Source organism: Perca flavescens, chromosome 15, assembly GCF_004354835.1.
Source record: "Perca flavescens isolate YP-PL-M2 chromosome 15, PFLA_1.0, whole genome shotgun sequence".
In the NCBI taxonomy this organism is placed as follows: domain Eukaryota; kingdom Metazoa; phylum Chordata; class Actinopteri; order Perciformes; family Percidae; genus Perca; species Perca flavescens.
Genome location: NC_041345.1, coordinates 32,343,588 through 32,356,850, shown reverse-complemented (window position 1 = coordinate 32,356,850; position 13,263 = coordinate 32,343,588). Strand labels below are relative to the sequence as shown.

General features: G+C 40.6%; 1 protein-coding gene across 1 annotated transcript in view; it reads left to right on the top strand.

Annotated features, from left to right (window-relative positions):
* Nucleotides 1-819: 819 nt before the first annotated feature.
* Nucleotides 820-13,263, top strand: part of LOC114569676 (keratin, type I cytoskeletal 13) — a 28,687-nt gene continuing 16,243 nt past the window's right edge. Inside the window, exons 1-5 of the mRNA XM_028599683.1 lie at nucleotides 820-1,358; nucleotides 6,795-6,877; nucleotides 10,962-11,115; nucleotides 11,728-11,883; nucleotides 12,113-12,238. Coding sequence (XP_028455484.1) covers nucleotides 942-1,358; nucleotides 6,795-6,877; nucleotides 10,962-11,115; nucleotides 11,728-11,883; nucleotides 12,113-12,238 — 936 coding nt within the window. The 5' untranslated portion in view covers nucleotides 820-941. The remainder of the gene's footprint in view (nucleotides 1,359-6,794; nucleotides 6,878-10,961; nucleotides 11,116-11,727; nucleotides 11,884-12,112; nucleotides 12,239-13,263) is intronic.

The window sequence follows — 13,263 nt, the reverse complement described above, 5'->3', positions numbered from 1 at the left end:
GAATCCAACATATTATTAGCAAATATAAATCCCCACTGATAATAGGCATACTGGCCTATAGGCAAGGTAGTCACTAAGGCACAGATACAGTTCATTTTAAGGATTCACTGTGCCACATGTATATTTTACATTAAAACATGATTTATAAAATCCTGCCAGCATTTATTAGACTATTTTAATAGCAAAAACAAAGGTATGAAGGCTTTAGGCCGACCTACATGTTATTGTAGGCCCAGTTTAATGTGCAACTTATTTGTTCTATGTAGCAGGGGGTCCCTGTTCCATCTCTCTTTCAGTTTGGGGGGTCCTTGGCTTAAAAAACGTTGAATTCTTTGTGAATGCTGTCAGTCTGTCAGTTGGGCCCTGCCCTCTGAGTCTGAGCATTCCATCCCATACACACCAATGTAAAAATAGAGCTTATTTATTAGGGCTGCCATCAGTTACCCAATTTATAAAAACTCTAATAACAGATTGAGGTTATTCTGAGGAAGGCTTTTCCTTTTACAGCTGCGGAATAATTGATTGCTTTTTCAATGCTGGGCTAGGCGTGAACTGTAAATCTAAATGTCACCTGTGTCCGAACTCGTGCAGATTTAATGTCCTCGCTCTTATCAGGAAATGAGAGATGGCGTGACAAAGCCTCTCAGCACATACAGGAGATTGTATAAGTGGATTCCACATTTCTCAGACACCCCCATGGCCCGTTAACCGTTAAACAAGTTAAACAAGTTAAACAAGTTAAATAAGTTAAACAAGTTAAACAAGTACAGGTGTCTCCTCCCATATTGGCAAGCGCTCGCCATCCTTTCCCTCCGCCTCTTCACAAAACTCACACAACAGTATAAAACATCAGCCGCTCTATCAGAGTTTCTCCACTCCCTCCCGAGCATCTGAAGCAGATAGACAGCTTTCACTCTTCAACGCCAAACAGAAAGACCAGAATGTCTTCCTACTCCCAGTCCATCAGCGGTGGCGGGGGCGGTGGCTACATGCGCAGCAGCAGCCGATCCATGTACGGAGGATCTGGAGTTTCTGGAGTCAGAATCTCCTCCGGTGGCTCCACCATGTCCATGTCTGGTGGTGGCGGCGGTGGTGGAGCTGGCTATGGCTTCAGCTCCGGTGGCGGAGCAGGAAGTGGCTTTGACTTTGGCAGCGGCGTGGACATTTCCGCCAACGAGAAGGCCACCATGCAGAACCTAAACGACCACCTGGCGACCTATCTGGAGAAAGTGCACAAGCTGGAGACGGCCAACGGCGCCCTGGAGCTGAAGATCAGACAGTTCCTGGAGAGCAAGGTCGGCCCGTCGGCCAGAGACTACAGCGCCTTTTACGTCACCATCGCAGAGCTGCAGGGGAAGGTAGGCTCACCGGGGACACCCCCAAAACTGTCTGCATGCAACAACAGGAAAGTGTTGAATAATCCTTAGGGATGGGAATCGCCAGAGGCCCAACAAAATGAAATTATAGATAAGATAAGATAAGATATACTTTATTGCCCCCGAAGGGAAATTTGTTTTGGACTCTGTCTGTTACAGCTGTCTTTACAAAGACAACACAAAATACAGAAAATAAGAATCTCTCAACACATACTCTCATGCAACACAAAAATGCTTTTATATACTGTACATTAGCTAGGTACATATATGGTAAGCACATAAACTACTCTTTTCAGTTTTTAATTGAACAACCCTGTCGGCTGCGTTCTCCGCAAAAAGTGTAGCACAGCCCTTGTACAATAAGATATTGCACAACTAACATATTGCCCAACCCCAATAGCCTACATAATTATTGTGATATTCTGCGATATATTGCAACATATTACCTTGTTTCCAACATCAAATTATGTCGCCAAAGAAAAACTTGTTTTATTTGATCAGATGAATATCTGTGTCAGTTATTCTGGCTCAATTTAGCCTTGACTCAGTTTCACAAACAAATAAGTTACCATGGAGATTTATTCTGTGCAGCTGGCCTGGTCCCAATCAGGGTAAAAGCCAGGATTTATTTAGGATTTATTTAATCCTGGAGCCTTTTCTGTTCACTCAGCAGTGGGTTTCCCTTATTGTTATCACCCTGGATTAAAATACAACAGGTGCATGTTGCTGTTCATTTAGACTTAAAAAAAAGTAATTGTTACTGTTATATTACTGTATGAAGATTGCTGTTCATATCGTTGTTAGAAGATTGAATAATATATTACTGCAGTTGTTGAGATAATTAGAAAAGGCTGATAAAGTTGCCAAATGTGTTTTAAATGAAGTCTGTTACTAAGGGCAATATATAAAGTGTTGTACATGTGTGTTTCTATAGTGGACCAATGTACCTTGAATTATTTTAGTTGATTAATTTGTTTGTATTCTTTAATGATTATAATTTGGGAGGATTGTACAATTTTAAGAATATATCCTAATTGTACAAATCTCCCAAATTACAGTCTTAGTTCCAGGGACGTCACTAGGATTGAAAGACTTAGCCCCCAGGGTATTTGTAACTTGCGTTTGCAAAATCTTTGCACTCACATCTTTTGTTACTGTATTAGAGCTACACTTATGTCAACCACCAGTCAAGAAACCAAGATGTTAATAAGTAAAAAGTGACAGACCTATCCTTTTCTTCCATTTCTACTATCCTGTAAGATAAAAACAATCCTGATCCTAATTTCATGACTTCGAAATGCAAAGTGGTCACATGAAACAACATCCAAAATGTCCAAAAACTGACAGAGGCCAGACAACTAATAAGTAGGTAAGTTAAAAATATGTATAATAGCAGTACCGGGAAAAAGAATTCTATATTATTGATAAGGATCCTATTTAAAGTGGCTACTGTCTAAATACAATAACCTGATGATGGAAGGAATAAAAGATTTGGAGTAATGTTTACTGTATGTAGGATTGCTTTCATTTTATGTCATGTATGCATGTGCTCATCTTTAGCCTAGCCTACATTAAGGCAACATCTACAGTGGGGCAATGAGAAAAGAAAATCCAGAAAAATCACATTGTAGTATTTTTAATGAATTTATTTGCAAATTATGATGGAAAATAAGTATTTGGTCAATAACAAAAGTTCATCTCAATACTTTGTTATATGCCCTTTGTTGGCAATGACAGAGGTCAAACGTTTTCTGTAAGTTTTCACAAGGTTTTCACACAGTTGCTGGTATTTTGGCCCATTCCTCCATGCAGATCTCCTCTAGAGCAGTGATGTTTTGGGGCTGTTGCTGGGCAACACAAACTTTCAACTCCCTCCAAAGATGTTCTATGGGGTTGAGATCTGGAGACTGGCTAGGCCACTCCAGGACCTTGAAATGCTTCTTACGAAGCCACTCCTTCGTTGCCCGGGTGGTGTGTTTGGGATCATCGTCATGCTGAAAGACCCAGCCACGTTTCATCTTCAATGCCCTTGCTGATGGAATGAGGTTTTCACTCAAAATCTCGCGATACATGGCCCCATTCATTCTTTCCTTTACATGCATCAGTCCTCCTGGTCCCTTTGCAGAAAAAACAGCCCCAAAGCATGATGTTTCCACCCCCATGCTTCACAGTAGGTATGGTGTTCTTTGGATGCAACTCAGCATTCTTTCTCCTCCAAACATGACGAGTTGAGTTTTTACCAAAAAGTTCTATTTTGGTTTCATCTGACCATGACATTCTCCCAATCCTCTTCTGGATCATCCAAATGCTCTCTAGCAAACTTCAGACGGGCCTGGACATGTACTGGCTTAAGCAGAGGGACACGTCTGGCACTGCAGGATTTGAGTCCCTGGCGGCGTAGTGTGTTACTGATGGTAGCCTTTGTTACTTTGGTCCCAGCTCTCTGCAGGTCATTCACTAGGTCCCCCTGTGTGGTTCTGGGATTTTTGCTCACCGTTCTTGTGATCATTTTGACCCCATGGGGTGAGATCTTGCGTGGAGCCCCAGATCAAGGAAGATTATCAGTGGTCTTGTATGTCTTCCATTTTCTAAAAATTGCTCCCACAGTTGATTTCTTCACACCAAGCTGCTTACCTATTGCAGATTCAGTCTTCCCAGCCTGGTGCAGTTCTACAATTTTGTTTCTGGTGTCCTTTGACAGCTCTTTGGTCTTGGCCATAGTGGAGTTTGGAGTGTGACTGTTTGAGATTGTGGACAGGTGTCTTTTATACTGATAACAAGTTCAAACAGGTGCTGTTAATACAGGTAACGAGTGGAGGACAGAGGAGCCTCTTAAAGAAGAAGTTACAGGTCTGTGAGAGCCAGAAATCTTGCTTGTTTGTAGGTGACCAAATACTTATTTTACCGAGGAATATACCAATTAATTCATTAAAAATCCTACAATGTGATTTTCTGGATTTTTTTTTCTTATTTTGTCTCTCATAGTTGAAGTGTACCTATGATGAAAATTACAGGCCTCTCTCATCTTTTTAAGTGGGAGAACTTGCACAATTGGTGGCTGACTAAATACTTTTTTGCCCCACTGTACATATTTATTTAATTTATCACAGCCAATGAATGAAGAAAGTTAAATTGGTTAGAATATAGCTAGCATATATAATAAACATAATGAAATAATTTAGTTTGGGCTATGCATATTACCTAGACCAGCCAACAAATACTTATTGTTAGAAGAAAACTAAACAATCCTTAGACCTATAGACCACTACTGACCTCAATCAGAATCAACTGCTCTGCCAATCTCCTGCTTCTCTTTCTCTCTGCTGAAACATCTTCCAATATCCATCTCATCTGCTCAATGACATTTAGTTTTCAGTGACAACATTCTATGGGGATTGATATTGTTTTAGAATATGCCTACTATAGAGATAGGCTATATTATTAGCAATGAATAAAGAGTTGTGATTAGCTTCCTAAGTTAACCATTTCTTGTATTTTGCTCATTCACTCTAGCTAGACTATAGTTTTCCAAAATATCCCCTTTCCTTTACCTCAAGAAAACGTAGCTAAAGGTAAGCAGGTAATTAAAAACAACTTACAATTTCACTCTGTATCACACTATGTGTAATCAATCTTCCTTTCAACATTAGCATGTGTATCGGTGTGTGTGATTGTGGGGTGAGGGGATGCATTGCGAGTTCAGACCAAAGAGTAGCGACAAGACGAGATGAATCCCCCAGTTACTTGCAACGCTCTGGTCTGCAACGCTCTGAAAGCTGCCAGTTCACACCAATGCTACGAGACGATGCGGTGCATCATCTTGATAGCACAACTCTTTGTACTTCTGTCTAACTTCTGACTTTTCGGCTATTTTTTTTTAGCTGGATATATATAATTGTTGCGTCTAAATATGAATGAGGATACGGTTATTGATAAATCAAATTGTTATTGTTGTTCTTATTATTATTTAGGGGGGCTTAGGAACATTTTGGGGTAGCGTCAGCCCCCCAAAAATAGGCCTAACGACGTCCCTGCTTAGTTCACTGAACCAATACATAACTATATAGCGTAGACTACTGTACATTCATGTAACAACAGGGAGAGGACAACCCAATGGTTTTTGACCTTACATTTTGCTGGTGGGAAATAACTGATGAATATAGTCTGTTACATTCATGTTTACAGTGTGCATGAAATTTATCACTTAATTATCTTTATAGCTTCTAGATTTTAGAGTCCAATTTCTTCAGTGTCTTTATTTTCTATGTCCATATACAAGGGAGCAAAGCATATAATACGTAAAGAAGGAAACTATTCCTCTATAAAATAAAAAAAAAACACGTGAGAAAAAGTGTGGTAGATAATAGCGGACCGACTAAATGATATGTCTAAAAATATACATTTATGAACTACTGCTCTTAACTGAAACAAATCAATGAGTCACTGTCATTTGCAAAAACAGTTGTTCACTTTGCATTAAAAGTGATCAGTGGAAGTTAATATGACTTATGTCTTAATTTATATAATAGCCCATGAGACAGAGAGGGAGAAACCGAGTGAAAGAGATATTTACGCATCATATGCATTGTAGAAATTTGATCTTCATGTTACATTTCCTGAGTAACTTTATCTTCTGCTCACTTTTAAGGCAAATAGTACAATTGTTAATTTCTGCAAATGATTAGTAGCCTAATCCTTGAATGGTATAATTATGAAAGTTTCAATTCAGAGCAGTGGCCAGTAAATGTATATGTTTAGTATATTTACGTATTCAGGCGGTCTGCGATCGTCTGTGAAGCTTTCTCTCGCCGTTTCATTAAAGAGCCAGTGTTTCTTTTTTACAAATAATGTGTTTCACGTTATCATACTTCCACAAGAAGCTGCTGCTCACTCTGTATAAAATATGAACAATCCGTAAAAAACAAACAAACCAGAAACCAAAAGGGATAAATGTATAGATTGATTGGTGGAACTTTAAAATATTAGTAGGTTATTGGGGTTATGCAATATGTTAGTGGTGCAATACATGGGCTGTTGGATTGTTCAATATGTAATTGTGTACTGCATAGGTTATGTGGAAATGTGTCAGTTGTGCAATATGTAGGCTATTTGGGTTGTGCATTGTGTCATTTTGTGCAATACGTACAGGGTTGTTCAATTAAAAACTGCCACTGAAAGGAGGAGTTAATGTGCTTACTATATATGTAGCTGTCTAATGTATATGAGGGCATGTTTTGTGTTGCATGAGAGTATGTGTTGAGAGATGCTTATTTTCTGTATTTTGTGTTTTTTTTTTTGTAAAATTGCGGAACAGAGTCCAAAACAAAATTCCCTTCGGGGACAATAAAGTATATCTTATCTATCTTAGTAAGTCTGGATGAACATGAAAAGCTGACAGTATTTATTGTCCTCTCCCAGATCCAGGACGCTACCAGGATCAACGGTGGCCTCTACCTCTCCATTGACAACGCCAAGCTGGCTGCCGACGACTTCAGGATGAAGTAAGTCGATTCATTCATTCATGAGTCGTCACACTTAGCGTTAATTTATGGTCCTTGAATCTGTGTTAGAGGTACCACTGCTAGAACTATATATGCAGGGTTAGGTATAGGTTGTGTTTTTTTCTGTTACCGGTGCCTGAACTGATTTAAAAAGAAAACAAGAGCACAAAATGACAGTCAACGACATTAAAGAATGTCTTTGCTATAGCCGTATGGTTAGAATTGTATCTTAATTTAGCTGCAGAGAGTTGTACATCCCAGCAGGTCTGGATCATTAATGGAAAAGCAACGGAAACCAAAGGACGCAAACGGAGAGGGAGAAGTGTGGCATTTAACCACACGGCCATAGCAAAAAAAAAACATTTTTAAAACATTAGCAAACCTCTTTCTAGCACGTGTATTGACAGGGAGAGCCTAACCTGTCAGCTGTGTTGTCGATGCCTCGAGAGAAAAAAGGAAGCGACTCAGAGCTTGCCGTAAAGCAGTATCTCCAGCCGCACATGTATGTATGACGTCATTGACATTTTAAAAGGCTTTTTAGAAAAAAAAAGCCACACCCAGCAGTGTGTATTTTCTTAGCTTCCCCTTTCGATGCAACATTCAAATCACTTGACAAAAAATTATATCCTGAGAAAAGTGGGTTTTGAGGGGTATAGCTCCATAGAGTCCCATTCATTCTGCACTGGCCTGTGTGTGTGTGTGTGGCTCAGATTATGGAAAACAACAAAATAAGTTACCATAGTTATGCGGATGACACACAAATTTACATAACCTTATCGCCAGGGAACTATAGCCCAATACAACAATTAAATATGTGCATTGAACAGATTAATGATTGGATGTGCCAGAACTTTCTTAAATTAAATGAAGAAAAAACGGAGGTGGTTGTTTTTGGAGCTAAAGAGGAACGATTGAAAGTCAGCGCTCAGCTTCAAACGACAATGTTAAAAACAACAGACAAAGCAAGAAATCTTGGTGTAGTCATGGACTCAGACCTAAATTTTAAAAGCCACATTAACATAATTAAAAAATCAGCCTATTATCACCTTAAAAATATATCAAGGGTTAAAGGCCTTATGTCTCAGCAGGATCTGGAAAAACTTGTCCATGCTTTTATCTTCAGTAGACTTGACTACTGTAACGGTGTCTTTACAGGTCTCCCTAAAAAATCTATCAGACAGCTGCAGCTGATTCAGAACGCTGCTGCTCGAGTCCTCACTAAAACCAAGAAAGTGGATCACATCACTCCAGTACTGAAGTCTCTACACTGGCTTCCAGTGCCTCAAAGAATTGATTTCAAAATACATTTACTGGTTTATAAATCACTAAACGGTTTAGGGCCAAAATACATTTCTGATCTGCTACTACACTATGACCCACCCAGACCTCTCAGGTGGTCTGGGACAGGTCTACTTGTTGTCCCCAGAGTCAGAACTAAACAGGGGGAAGCAGCGTTCAGTTTTTATGCTCCACATATCTGGAACAAACTCCCAGAAACCTGTAGGTCCGCTGCAACTCTCAGTTCTTTTAAATCTAAGCTAAAGACCTATCTTTTTGATGTTGCTTTTCTTTAAATAATCTATTTTATTAACTTTAATTTCTTATACTGCACTGTAACTTTTATTCTTATACTGCACTATCAATTTTATTCCTGTCTTTTAATGTTTTTAATTTGTTTATTATTGTTTTTTTTAATTGTTTTCTAACTGCTCTTTAATTTTTTATGTAAAGCACTTTGAATTGCCCTGCTGCTGAAATGTGCTATATAAATAAAGCTGCCTTGCCTTGCCTGTGAGCGCCCCCTATATGGAACTCTGGTGGAACTGCAATCAGTTCAGAAGCCGGAAGTAACGAGGGAACTTCTTCCTATATTAGAAATTCTTTGGTATGACCACGTCAGGCTAGATGTGTGCTGCTATGAACTAACAACAATCTAACATTAGAAAAAAAGTAGATTTTTTTAGAAAGTTTTTTGAATTTTTTACTGAAAGAAGAAATTAAAAAAAAAGAAATTTGAAAAAAAGTTGAATATTTTTAGAAACATGTCTAAAAGCTGCTGTGATCTTATATGAACTACCAACAATGTAAAGAACTGAGAACTAACATTTTTATAAGCTGCTGAGCTGAAAAACTGTTGTGGTTTTGGACATTTCTGTTCCTGTTTTGTATGTTTTTCTGTTTGCCCTGTTTTGACCGTGTTGTGTTTTATGTGTTTGTTTCCCGTTTTTGTTATTCTGCATTGTGTTCCTGTCGTCTCTGTCATTCCTGGTGTTTAGTGTTGTCTGTATTTAGGTTACGTTATGTTTTGTCGGTTTGTCCTGCTTCCTGTTTTATTTTGATAGTCTGGTCTTCTGTCTTGTCATGTCTAGCTTTGCTTTGTTTCCCCTGATGTGCTTCACCTGTTGTCTCACCTGTTTCTCATTTACTCATCACCTCATGTATTTAGCCTCTGTGTTCCCCTTGTCTTGTGTCAGATCGTTTTGTGTCAATACCTGTTTAGTTTGTGCCCATGCCCTTGTATTTCCGTCTTGTGCCTTGTGTCTGTTTCTGCGTCACTTACTCCTGCCTGTGTTTTGCCCGTCAGTTTATGTTTGTGAGTTTTCCAGTCTTTGTGCTGCCGCTTTTTGTTATCATTAAATCCCTGAGTTCCACCATCTCCTGCTTGCCTGCCTCTCTCTGCATTTGGGTCCTCACCATCCCTCACCCCGCAACAAAAAACTAGGCTTTTATGAAGACAAAAGTGAAAACAGATGTGAGGAATCAGCAGAGAGAATGGAGAGACACTAAGCTAACGTTATGTCTGATGTTTGCAGCAAACATTTAGTTACCAAGTTAAACATCCAAATGGCAGTTTTAGGCTCACTATATGTCTGTTAACTGTTAACAGTTAAGCTAACACACGTAACATCAGACATGACGTTACCTTAGCATCTTCCCATTCTTCCTGCTGATTCCTTCGTTCTGGGTTCTTTACATTGTTGGTAGTGAATATCCAGCCCGGTCTCTGGGCAGTTTGTTAAATCGTCACGTTATTGAATGTATTGATTCGTGGACAGGACACGATAATGTCGTTCTTTTCGTGTGATGATTACAAATTTTAAAGCAATGTATTTCAATGGGAAGCATATTTCGTGATCACAGAACGATAACGGTAGCAAGTAGTATTGATAAGGCGAAAGTCTGTGCAGGAAGGTTGGTAGGGGTGGTGGATGGGTCAAACAACACGGGACTTTCACCCAGGAGACTGGTGATAGCATCCCGCTTGTTGCAGTTCCTTTCCTCGTTATTCTCTTCCTAACCACAACCGTCCCGCTGTTGTCGTTTTCTCCTGCGTGTGACGGTTCCTTTCCTCGTTATTCTTTTCCTAAACACAACCGTCCCATTTCATTTCCCCGTTGTTGTGTACCCCTTCGCCCTAGGATCGCGTCCCGCGAGTGGCGGCTCGTCCCGTTGTTGTGGCCAGCGTGTGGCGTTGCGTTTCCTTGTTGTTGTGTGCCCCTGTGCCTGGGGATGCGCCTGGGGATCGCGTCCCACATGTGGCGGTCCGTCCTTTTGTTGGCTGCGTGTGGCACCTCATTTCCCCTTTGTTGCGTCCCCTAGAGCACGTTCAAAAATCGTGACGTATACACTCACCTAAATAACGTGACTATTTCACGAACTGGCGTGAGACCGGGTTGTATCAGTACACAGCAACTTTTAGACATGTTTCTGTTGTTTGCTAGCAGACGGAATAAAGAGGATGAAACCTTAATGCAATACAAGTCATTGGAGAGCGGAGAGAAAAATTAGGTATAATGTCATTTAAATTAGGTTTAATGACCATGAATTTAAAAAAGCATTGAGAAAAGTGCCAAAAACATTGGAAAAAACTGCCAAAAACATTTCATTTTCAATTTTGACCCAGAAAGACCAAACATTCATGGTGGACGGGAAGAAAACAGAAGGGTTAAATGTGCTCTGTCTCTATAGACACACAATAGAAACAATACTCTTCTCCCTCTTTGTTTGCGTCCTTGGCCTGCTTCAGTGAGCTATATTTTGGGAGGAAACAGATTTGGAAACAAATGCTTTGTTTTCCCTGCAGGTTTGAGAACGAGTTGGCTATGCGTCAGTCGGTGGAGGCCGACATCGCCGGGCTGAGGAGAGTCCTGGATGAGCTGACTCTGAGCCGGACCAACCTGGAGATGCAGATCGAGGGTCTGAAGGAGGAAGTCATCTTCCTCAAGAAGAACCACGAGGTTTGAGAGCGCTGAACGATCTCTGTGAGCCCATTGGCTATTTCAGAGCTAGGCCAGATCACAGCTGTATTTGTTGCATTTCTCAATGTTTTTGACGCTTTTCCCAATGTTATTGGCGGGGTTTTCTGACATTTTTGGGGGGCTTTTTCTCAATGTTTTCTTCAATGTTTTAATTGTTTTTTATTCTCTTATTATACTGAACTTTTCTTTACTCATCTGGACCGCTGGCTCCCCCGAGCATCTGCCTATATTGCCTATGCCACGGGCCGGCCCGGATTGGGGGCCCTGGTCTCCTCTGGTTTCATGGGTCTCCTCTGGTTTCATGGGTCTCCTCTGGGGGCCCTGGTCTCCTCTGGTTTCATGGGTCTCCTCTGGTTTCATGGGTCTCCTCTGGTTTCATGCGTCTCCTCTGGTTTCATGCATCTCCTCTGGTTTGATGGGTCTCCTCTGGTTTCATGGGTCTCCTCTGGTTTCATGGTCTCCTCTGGTTTCATGGGTCTCCTCTGGTTTCATGGTCTCCTCTGGTTTCATGCGTCTCCTCTGGTTTCATGCGTCTCCTCTGGTTTCATGCGTCTCTTCTGGTTTCATGCGTCTCCATGTGTTTGTGTGCAGGAGCTGCTGGCGATGCGAACGCAGATGAGCAGCCAGGTGGAGGTGGACGCCGCTCCGGCCGTGGACCTCCAGAAGGTCATCGAAGAGGTCAGGGAGCACTACGAAACCGTCACCAACAAGGGCCGCAAAGAACTGGAGACCTGGTTCCATTCCAAGGTAAGTGGCATAGGTATAGCTGCTCCACTTTTGGTTTGAAAACTCCCGTCTAAATATTTTAGGAAAAGGGGAGTCTGAATATTTTTAGAAATAAAAGTAGAATATTTTTAGAATAAAAAGTTGAATATGTAAGGAAAAGGAAGAAAAAAAAGATGGAATATTTAAAGAAAAACGTCTTTAGAATCCATTTAATTCCAGTGTGAACGGCGCCTGCTGTTTTTCTCTACAGTCAAAATCGCTGAACAAAGAAGTTGCCGTCAGCACAAAAACTCTCCACTCGTCCAAATCAGAGATCACGAAGCTCAAGAGAACGCTGCAGGGCCTGGAGATCGAGCTACAGTCGCAGCGCAGCATGGTGAGAAAGTAACTAAGTATCATTTACTCCAGTACTGTCCTTCAGTCCAAAAATAGTACAAGCTACTTGTACTTTACTTGTAGTCTTTTCTTATCATGCCACTTTCTACTTCTACTCCGCTACATTTTAGAGAGAAATATTGGACTTTTTACTCCACTACATTCATCTGTTCCAGCTTTAGTTACTAGTTACTTTAGTTACTCCACTACATTCATCTGTTACAGCTTTAGTTACTAGTTACTTTAGTTACTCCACTACATTCATCTGTTACAGCTTTAGTTACTAGTTACTGTAGTTACTCCACTACATTCATCTGTTACAGCTTTAGTTACTAGTTACTTTAGTTACTCCGCTACATTCATCTGTTACAGCTTTAGTTACTAGTTACTTTACACATTAAGGGTATAGTGGAGGATTTTCCCGAATTTTATAAAAGAACCGCCCTCTGTACTTTTTGAAAAAATGCACATGCGCAACACTTTGCCTGCTGCCGAGAGGGAACGCCTATTAAACGTGTGCACGAGAGTGCACTGTTTACAAGTTGCTGTCGGCATGGCTCATACAAGCCTTCTTTCCAAAAGAAGATTTGCACTTTTTCACAAATTGAGATGTTTACCGTGTGTGCGCGGTGCGTGACTTGTGCCAGGGCTAGCATCGCTAATTATAGCTTACATCAACTTTTACTAGCATTGATTTTAAATGGATTTCTCCAAATAGCCAAACTTTACCTGTGGAGTAGAAACTTCACGACTGAGGCATCAGTGGGAAGCTCAACCTTTGCTTTTAGCGCACGCCAGCGTGTGAAATATTCTCCCAAAAGCTTCAATGCTTCAATGAATGGCTGAAACCGTAGCTCAAGCTCACCACACATATACACCTGAAAGCTCGGGACGTGCACGTACGACGGCCTTACGTAAACATATCACCAGAATTATTGACAACTATGAGGACGAATAGTCTTGATGATCCACCCGGAAAAAGAAAATCCTACACTATACCTTTAAGATTTCCGCACACAAAACACA